General features: G+C 37.7%; 1 protein-coding gene across 2 annotated transcripts; it reads right to left on the reverse strand.

The window, feature by feature from the left end:
• Positions 1-2,174: 2,174 nt before the first annotated feature.
• nanp (N-acetylneuraminic acid phosphatase) lies at positions 2,175-9,286 on the reverse strand. Of its 2 annotated transcripts, none has more exons than XM_067385542.1 (2): positions 9,134-9,286; positions 2,175-4,276 (listed from the first exon to the last, which is right to left on the reverse strand). In XM_067385542.1, exons 1-2 carry the CDS (start codon positions 9,233-9,235, stop codon positions 3,632-3,634), a joined length of 747 nt encoding a protein of 248 aa, XP_067241643.1. In that variant the 5' UTR covers positions 9,236-9,286; the 3' UTR covers positions 2,175-3,631. The 2 variants fall into 2 exon arrangements, with proteins under 2 accessions (XP_067241643.1, XP_067241644.1); XM_067385543.1 differs by having other exon boundaries at positions 9,086-9,286.
• Positions 9,287-9,653: the final 367 nt, after the last annotated feature.

Raw genomic sequence — 9,653 nt, forward strand, 5'->3', positions numbered from 1 at the left:
TTGCATACATAAATTATCCTGGAGGGATCAACTTGTGTCTCCTGCTGAAGCTCACAAAGAGCCTTCTGCTGTGGGCCTTGTAGGGATGCTGACAGTTCCCCCTGGATCATCCCGCAGAGGAAAGGAGTTTTCCTCATGTTATTCCATGACTTTTTTATGAAAATACTGTTGTCCAGTATTACTAAAAGGCAATGGAGACCAAATCAAGCTCTTATTTGATCACCATTGACTTTCATTAAAAACATACATTGTCTTCTTTTTGTTATATGGAACAAAAAAGAAAAAGAAGTGTCACACTTGTTTGGAACAACATGGTGAGTAGATTATGGAATTTAAATTTTGGGCTAAACTGTACATTTACGTATTAGTTACAGAGCTAAAGCTTTTGTTGTCTGCCAATAAGACAAATTTACATTTACATTACATTTATTCATTTAGCATACGCTTTTATCCAAACTGACTTACAAGTGAAGAATACAATAAGCGAGTTATCGTGAAGAGGCAAATAAACACAAGAAGTGCTCACAATACAAGTTTCAGACCTTGCTTGGAGCATAAGCTAGAATAGGGAGAGATTAAAGGAAGAGAAAGCATTTATTACTATTATTATTATTATTATTATGAGATTAAGCGCTCTCGAAAGAGATGAGTTTTCAGTTGTCTATTGCATATTGCCAGGGATTCTGCATTCTGGATGAAGGGGGGGGAGATCATTCCACCAGCAATGAACAGTGAAGGAAACTGTTCTGGAGAGTGATTTTGTGCCTCTCTGTGATGGTACCTCAAGTCTTCTCTCATTTAGTGATCTCAGGCTTCTGGTAGGGATGTAGAGTCATACGAGTGAGTGGAAGTAGGAGGGTGCTGAGCCTGAGGTAGATCTGTAAGCAAGCATCAATGCCTTGAACTTGATGCAAGCAACAAGTGGTAGCCAGTGCAGAGAGATGAAGAGAGGCATGACATGGGCTCTTTTGGGCTCATTAAAGACGACACATGCTGCAGCGTTCTGAATCATTTGTATAGGTTTTATTACGCATGATGGAAGTCCAGCCAGAAGAGCATTGCCGTAATCAAGCCTAGGCATGACCAAGGCCTGGACGAGAAGTTGTGTTGCATGCTCTGTTAGAAAAGGCCTGATTTTCCTGATGTTGTGTAGTGCCAATCTAAATGACCTAGCTGTCTTTGCAATGTGTTCTTTAAAGTTCAGTTGGTCATCAAAGATTACTCTGAGGCCGACCTTGATGGGGTAATCGATGACCTTACTGGATGCTGAAATCGTGGTGTAGAGTTGGATTGGCAGGGAAGACAAGGAGCTCTGTCTTTGCCAGGTTAAGCTGCAGATGATGTCCCTTCATCCATGCCGAGATGTCCGCCAGACAGCTTGAGATTCGTGCAGCTACTGTGGGATCATCTGAATGAAATGAAAGGAAAAGCTGCATGTCATCAGCATAGCAATGGTAGGAGAAACCATGTGCCTGTATGATGGGACCCAATGATGTAGTGTATATGGAGAAGAGGAGGGGTCCTAGAACTGAACCCTGAGGAACCCCTGTGATCAGTTGATGTGCTTTGGAGACCTCCCCTCTCCAGGCAACCCTGAAAGACTACCTGTGAGATAGGATTCAAACCAGAAGTGGGGTTCCTGTGATGCAGTGATGACAGGGTGGACAGTAAGATCTGATGATTCACCGTGTCAAAAGCAGCAGATAGATCTAGCAGAATGAGAAGTGAGGTTTTGGAATCAGCATTCACAATCCGTAGGGATTCATTGACCGACAGTAATGCAGTCTCCGTTGAATGATCTCTCTTGAAACTGGTTTGGTTGATATCCAATTGGTTATTCTGTGTGAGGTTATTCAAGTGTTTTTGCTATGAATGGTAGGAGAGAGACAGGTCTGTAACTGTCTACAAGTGATGTGGTTAATGTGGGTTTTTTCAGCAGTGGGGTTACCTGAGCTTGCTTGAAATAAACAACATAAGATTGGCCCCTCTGTATTAAAGGTGCTATAGAGGATGCTATTTTCGACGACTGAGAAACCAAAGACTGTTACTGAGTTTTTGAAATGAGCGCATGCGTAAGAACAACCCCCCTCCTTACAGTTCCATTGATATTGATATAAACAAATCATGTGGAGTGTTTATAACAGTAATAATCGCATGAATATGGTATGTGAAATTTTCATTAAAATTAATGTAAAAAAGTTTTTGGTATGGTCTATTTTACATGCAAATTTAATCATATACTTACAAACATTTCATGAATGTCAACTGTAACTAATGATTACATATCTTGACATATACAGAAAAAAAAAAAAAAAAACATTGAAGCATACAATGCATGTGTGCTAGACGTAGATGTTGCTTATTTTTACCGCACCATGGTGTCCGTTAACAGGCACTGGACTGGAACCAACCAGATGGCTCTTCTCATGTGAAAGACTATTTCTTCTTTATGCTCATTTGAAAAAAAGCAGGAATTCTAAAATACTGAGAAAACTCACCTCTGTTTACTTAAAGCGCCCATTTAAAACAGACAAAAAGTGATTATTACTAGAAATAGAGAGGCAGAATAACATCACTTTAAAGACACAATGCTCTTGTAATGTTATATAATTTAAAACAACATTCAACAATCATGATCCCACGCAAGCGCTACTGCACAAACTGAGCATTGGTGGAATAGCCAGTGTTTTCTCCATCTGCTTGCATAATTACCGCCAGTGTTAAGAAAGTTACTCTAAAAAAGGAATTACATCATCAGTGTCATTAGATTACTTATTACATATCAACCTTGACCAGTTGAACAATACAAGGATAGACATGAAACTGCACTTTTGGTTATTTTAAATAAACAGTATATAACTACATACATTATTCTTGAACTGACCAAAGTATTCAAATATAATTCTTCTATAGTCTATACAGTATTTAATGCTATTACATCAGAAGTAACTAATTAAATTACAGAAAAAAAAATTAAAAAAAACTTTTTCAAGGGAAAAATAATTAAATTACAGTAATTAGATAACTTAGTAATTACTTACACCCAACACTGCTGAACGCATATACCTAAAGACATACATCACCTAAAGACATACATTCCACAACTTAAATTGTCCAGTTATGAGGTTATAAAGATAAAAGTCTGCCATGTTGGAATTTCCATAATAAATAGGCTACTAAATTCTGATGTTAAAGCAAGTACAGTTGAGTTTATGTTCACTGATCAATGTTTATATGTGAACAAAAGCCTAAATTAAAAATGTTCGTCACATAAAACGATTGTGTCTCTTCAGAGAACTTGGATTGAACTGCTCGATTCATATGGATTTCTTTTACAATCTCCTTATTAACATTTTGAAACGTCAGACTTTTAGGTGAATAATTTCAATGGAGAGAGAAATATCTCAGATTTCATTTAAATGATCTTCATTTGTGTTCCAAAGATGAATGAAAGTCTTATGGGTTTGGAATGACACGAGAGTGAGTATTGAACATGGATTTTAATTTTTGGGTGAACTATCCCTTTTTACCAGAGAATTACCTGACATAAGTCATCACATTTTTCTTTAGGTTTTTTTTTTTTTTTTTTTTATCTAAAAAGGTCTAATCTTTAGGTCCACCTATGTAGACATCATTTCAACATCAGTTCAGCGAGAACATCGTTCAGATCGAGTACACTAGGTACAGTGTAGTCTGGAGTCACAGAGCCCTGCGGGAGAGATTTACAGTCACTGTTTATCCATACGGTTGCCCGCACTCCTGCATCAATGCCTCCCTGGATGTCTGCACTGAGTGAATCTCCCACCATGATGCAGTCCTGTGGCCGAACTCCCGCAGACTCGAAGCAGTGAGTGAAGATGGAGCGCGCCGGTTTCTGCTCAGGGTGATCTCCTCCGACTACCACCACACTAAAGAGACCCTCGCATCTCACCGCTTCGATCTTCTCCCACTGTGTCTGAGTATCGCCGTTGGTGAGCAGAAGCAGTTTGTAATTTTTCTGCAGTTCTTCCAGGAGAGATCGAACCTCAGGAGACAGAGTCAGCGCCTGTAAACGTGTGTTCTTCCACATGTAGTAGCAACTGCTGGCCAGATCTGGATCAGGATCTGTGCCCTGTGTCTCCTGTAGGGCTTCATACCAGTGATGGATCCTGACATCATCTATTGTTTTTCCTTCTGATGGGTCAAACGATTCATGAAAAAGCTTTCGTAAAAAGCAATTACAGATGTCTGTGATGTGGTTTTCCTGCACATGTGTTGACTTCAGCAGCTCATACACCTAAAGAAAGAACACTGTAAATAATAAAATCTATACCTTTTAAAAACGAAAAAGGTACAGTTTGGATTTAGATTTTTTTTTAATGAAAAGACCATATATTCTTAAGAGTTTAGTAAGTGTCCAAATAATTTTTGAGAATGATATCTTTAGGTCCACATTATGTAGAACATCAGCTAGAACATCATTCAGATTCAGGACACGAACGACCAAAAGACTAATCTAAAGGGCTAATCTAAAAAAATATACCATCACTTTCCCGTTTGGATTATAAATCTCCCTCTTTAGTGACTTCTAGCTCTTTAAACCCACCGTTGCCTTAACAAAGAGATCTGTGAATAATAAGGCATCTCACGTTTCTGATATTACAGACAGCAACCTAGACTTATTGTTTTTAACAGAAACTTGACATAAAGTGATGAGCTTTGTGTTAGTCCATACCCAGGGGAGTAATGGTATTATTTGATTCTCCTTGACTTTCAGGTAGAGGTGGGGGTATCATTGTGCTATTTAATTTGAAACTTAGCATCAGCACTGACCTATACAAATATTTATTATATCCTTTGAATGTCTTGTTTTGAGTATCTCTGCCTCGCAATCAACTGTCGTTGCAACAGTCTATAGATCTCCAAAGATTAAAGGAACACTCCACTTTTTTTGAAAATAGGCTCATTTTCCAACTCCCCTAGAGTTAAACAGTTGAGTTTTACCGTTTTCGAATCCATTCAGCCAATCTCCGGGTGCTTGCACAGGGAACGTGCCTTGCAACCATGGAGACGTTTGTGAGAGACGCTGCGTAATATCGTTGCGCCTACTGCAGCCATGGAACGGCAGCAAAGTTCCTTGATAATTACGCCTGAATGAGAGTACAGTTCCTAGCCATATCAGCCTAGAAAATCGCAACTTTTCATTTTCTGTCGGTCTTAGTACACGATTTAACTACGGAAGAGTCAAGTTTTAAACAGGAAAAATATCAAAACTCTTTGGTCATTTTTAAGCGCGATGCTAACGGTCTAATCAGATTCAATGAACTATGCTAAGCTATGTTAAAAGTGGTACCGCCAGAACCGGAGATCGGCTGAATGGATTCGAAAACGGTAAAACTCAACTGTTTAACTCCAGTGGAGTTGGAAAATGAGCCTATTTTCCAAAAAATGGAGTGTTCCTTTAAGGAAGATTCTATGTCTGAATTTATTGTCTCTGTTGTGTTTTAAGTTTAATATTCCAGGAGATTACAATATACAGATTGATCACTAATTCCACAACGGCCAAAGATTTTTTGGTGCTACTGGAATGTAATCTTACTCAGTTTGAAAATAGCTCTACTCATAGCAAAGGTCACACACTAGACCTGGCGATTGCAAATGAGTTGTTTGCAATCACCAGTATCATCTATTTTCATTGTAAACATGGTCAAAGTGAGGCTTACTGCTTACTAAATGTATTTCTGAGATAAAATAATGGAAGGCTAATAATGTTCTTTGTTTAAATGGTGACAAAACTGAGGTCGTGCTTATTGGTTCTCCTCATCATAGGCTTTCAACCGAGGGAACCTGTGCGCCGCTAACTTCCGGGTTGGCCTACAAAAACGTGTCATCCCTGGGGCTCTGCTCAGAGATGACGTGTTTTTGTAGGCCAACCTGGAACTTAGGCTTTCGATTGAGGGAACCCATGCGCCGCTATGCATTTTTCCCATAGACTTTTGGAAAATCACAAAAATAAGCTCTGTGTTTAACAAAGGGTTATGACACTTACACGTTTCGACTATCAAGATAATCTTTACAAGTTAACACAACATTTATACATTTTGAAGCCTAAATAAAGGCGTCAGATATAAAAAGCTAACATAAACGGACTACAGCACACCATGGTCACGGATCAACATCAACACCACCAAGCTTCCTCAAACTTTATTTAAAAACAACTTTATTTAAAAAATGCTCGCTGATTATGATATGCGCTGTGTATGAATACTTATCCACTTTTTTATGAGAAATACTGTCCAAATGTCCTGTTTGTCATGATGACGTCTAAAGTCCCCGCCGAAGGAAGTAGTTCATTTTAGCAACTTGTTAGCAACCGCCGTTTTTAAGAACGTTTAAAAAAATCACAAGGGTTATAACTGTGTGTTTTATGTCAAAGATAAAACATTAAAATATTTAGAGGCTTTGTGAACCCCAGACCTTATTTCAGGCGATTTAGCAAAAACCCATAAAAATAAAAAAAAAAACAGACTTTAGGTCGATGGACCCAAAAGTCCTAAAATGCTAACTCGCTTCCGGGTTTTGCATACAAAAACACGTCTCTGAGGTACTCTATGCGCTTCGTACTGGGATTTCTAAGCATACTCTATAATGCAGTGGCGTAGCCACGGGGGGGCCTGAGGGGGCCTAGGCCCCCTCATTATGCTATGCTATTATTATTATTACTATTTCTGAGACATTTTTTTATTTTTTATGTTGATTTGTTACACTGATGCATATGCTGCGCGGTAAAATGCAACAGCTGTTTTTAGACTTATTGGTTTGATTATTTCACGTGTTGCGCGTAGCTTCTGCTGTTATTATCTTTGCGCGTGAGAGTTTGTTATTATGCGGTGAGTGACAATGTGAAGCGGCACCCGAGATTTCCCGTTTCCAGGACGCGTATCTCAATGCAGTGAAATCCGGTGGGTGCTCGGGCTCCTAACTCTCCATTCGTTTTAACCAATAAAAAGTCGTTCAAGAACCTCTGACTGCAGCGCACACAGCTTTCTTCTCGTCATTATAGTTAATTTGAGGCAGTTTCCGTGGAGTTATTCGCTCTCACGCAGATATTGCGTGCGCGGCTGTGCGCGCTTAATCTTTGTTATATGTAAATCAAACATGCTTTTTCTTTAGAATTGTCTTCTCTCCTGGATTTAATGTTGCTAGAAGCTATTAACCATCAAACGTACATAACTGACAGTTAAAACAACACAAATTAATTGTAAAGAAATTAAGTATCTTTTTATAATAACTCCATGTATAAATTATATCATTTTCAAACTTAGCCTACTTTAGTCAGCCAGCTATCTAGATATTTGTATTATCTATTTAATATATATTTTTAAGGTTATATATTAAAAGTTAAGTGCTTATTGTAGCCTAAATGCTTATTGAATTATTATATTTAGCGAACCACTACTGATCATCAAATAGTATAATATCAGCATGAGTGTAATCAAAATGGTTTATGGTCTGGTCTATCCCTGCCTCTGCTGATTTTTTTTTATCCCTGGTAGGGATAAAAAATATATAGGCTATCCCTCCCGGGTGATGCTACTCCACAAATCACCAACAGAGCATATAAAATACCAAAAATAAAAATCGTTTTTTTAAAACATTGCCAAGTAAAACGCTGCGTTTATATAGAACTGTCTCGTTACGACCACAACAAACGGGACACTTTTCAGAGGCGCATTCCGACTTCGCCTCAGCGCCAGGCGCAAGTCAAACGAGCGCGGAAAAGGTGCAGGTGATTACGAGGGAGCTTCAGTTGAACAACAGTGTACAGATGAGATGTTGTCAGGCTATGTCGGTAAAACTCAGAAAAAATAACACGACTGTCCAATCTGTGTCCAACACGACTGTCCAATACTGTGCTGGTGGCGTGCACTCAAGAATTGCATGCGCAAATGCGCCGGCGCGCGCTGCATAATTACTTTATTATAGCTGAAATAAAGCGCAATAGGAACTACGAACAATGACCGTCGTTTGAAAATGAAATTGCCAAACATGCGATTAAAGCTGCCTCAAAACTGTGCATGCATGTATTTGTTGACGTGGTTTTAAAGCTATTGTTAACCAATTTGTTGGTCTTACTGTCTTAAAAATGCACATATGTACACCAGGAAAATCAAAATTTTCTCGGGGGAGCATGCCCCCGTACCCCCCTTGGAAACAACATTTTATGACCTCGGTAATTATGAAACCCAGCGTACATGTTCTATAAATTCTATCTAATGAAATCTGAGGTAAACGTGTATTTCTACAAATGTGCGCACTTTGAGAGTAAAAGTTTGTATATGTAGTATGCACTGTGATCAAAAATAAAAGGGACCAAACGCAATTGAATGTAAAGGTTTGTGTCTCGTTAATAACTACCGATTGATTTTGCATTTCTTTTAGAAATTAAGAATTATTAGTGCATTTGTAGTCATTATTAATGTCATATTCAATATTTATATATAAATTATAAATCATTGCACTTGCTACCGGTTAAATTTAGAGTTGATTTTAAAGATCTTATTCTGAAATAAGCACTTCACGGACTGGCTCCGGAGTATTTATCTCAGCTTTTAACCCAATATGTATCACAAACCGAAATCTTCGCACTTCTCAGCACGGTCTGTTGGTTGTCCATCAAACACAGTTATGTTCCATGGGAGCTTTTTCTATATCTGCTCCCAGGTTTTGGAACGTACTTCCAGTTGAAATTCAGAAGTCTCTTGGATTTTTTTTTTTTTTTTTTTTTTTTTTTTAACATACTTTAAAAAAAAATATTTTTTTAAAGTTGGCTTATTGTTGATTGTTGTTGATTCCTTGTTGTTTTAATAAACCTATGTACTATTGTTGCTTTATTTTGTATTTTTCCCTGTATTTCTACTCTGTAAAGTGCTTTGAGAAGCTCCTTCAAAGGTGATATAGAAAATAAAGTAGCTAGTTGTTGTTTTTATTATTATTATCATCATTATCATCATCATCATGGTAAGTGTCCAAAAACATGGTAACACACCATTGTACTTTGATATACTTCTGAGTATGTAAAAAAAAAAAAATACTATGGTATTACCATAAGCTGTTCTTTAAAGCGTCGGTTTAATCATATTCATTCATTTACCTTCTGAATGGCAATTCGTCCTGCGCCAGCTGTATCGACCAGCGTGTTATCAAAGTCAAATATAATCGATAAAACTCCTCGATTGTCCATCATTTTAGACATAAACGTCCAATATTATCTACAGTTCCGGACCATAGGTTCCGGACACGCGGAACTCCGGCTACTGACGTCAGACATGTTGCATTGTGGGAGATGTAGTTCCCAAGAAAGAAAAAAAAAAAAAAAAAAACAGAGAGAGAGAAACAAACATGGGCCGATTACATAAACTGCTATTTTTTATTTTATTATTTTATTTATTTTATTTAAAAATGTTGATAACTTTTTAAAATCCGTTACATAGCCTACATAAAAAAACATAGATTGGTCTAATTTGATACCAAAAAGTAAGACTGATTGATTACAACCAGTGTTGGAGGTAATGCATTACAAGTAACCTGAGTTACGTAATCAGATTACTTTTTCAAGTAACTAGTAAAGTAACACATTACTTTTTAAATTTACAACAAAATATCTACTTTTT

Source organism: Chanodichthys erythropterus, chromosome 5 (genome assembly GCF_024489055.1).
Source record: "Chanodichthys erythropterus isolate Z2021 chromosome 5, ASM2448905v1, whole genome shotgun sequence".
Taxonomy (NCBI): domain Eukaryota; kingdom Metazoa; phylum Chordata; class Actinopteri; order Cypriniformes; family Xenocyprididae; genus Chanodichthys; species Chanodichthys erythropterus.

Excerpts from the sequence above, each read along its gene's own strand:
- nanp (XM_067385542.1), bottom strand. The coding sequence starts at position 9,235 with ATGTCTAAAATGATGGACAATCGAGGAGTTTTATCGATTATATTTGAC. Across the intron at positions 4,277-9,133 it reads GACGAATTGCCATTCAGAAG|GTGTATGAGCTGCTGAAGTC; the intron begins GTAAATGAATGA and ends TTCTTTCTTTAG.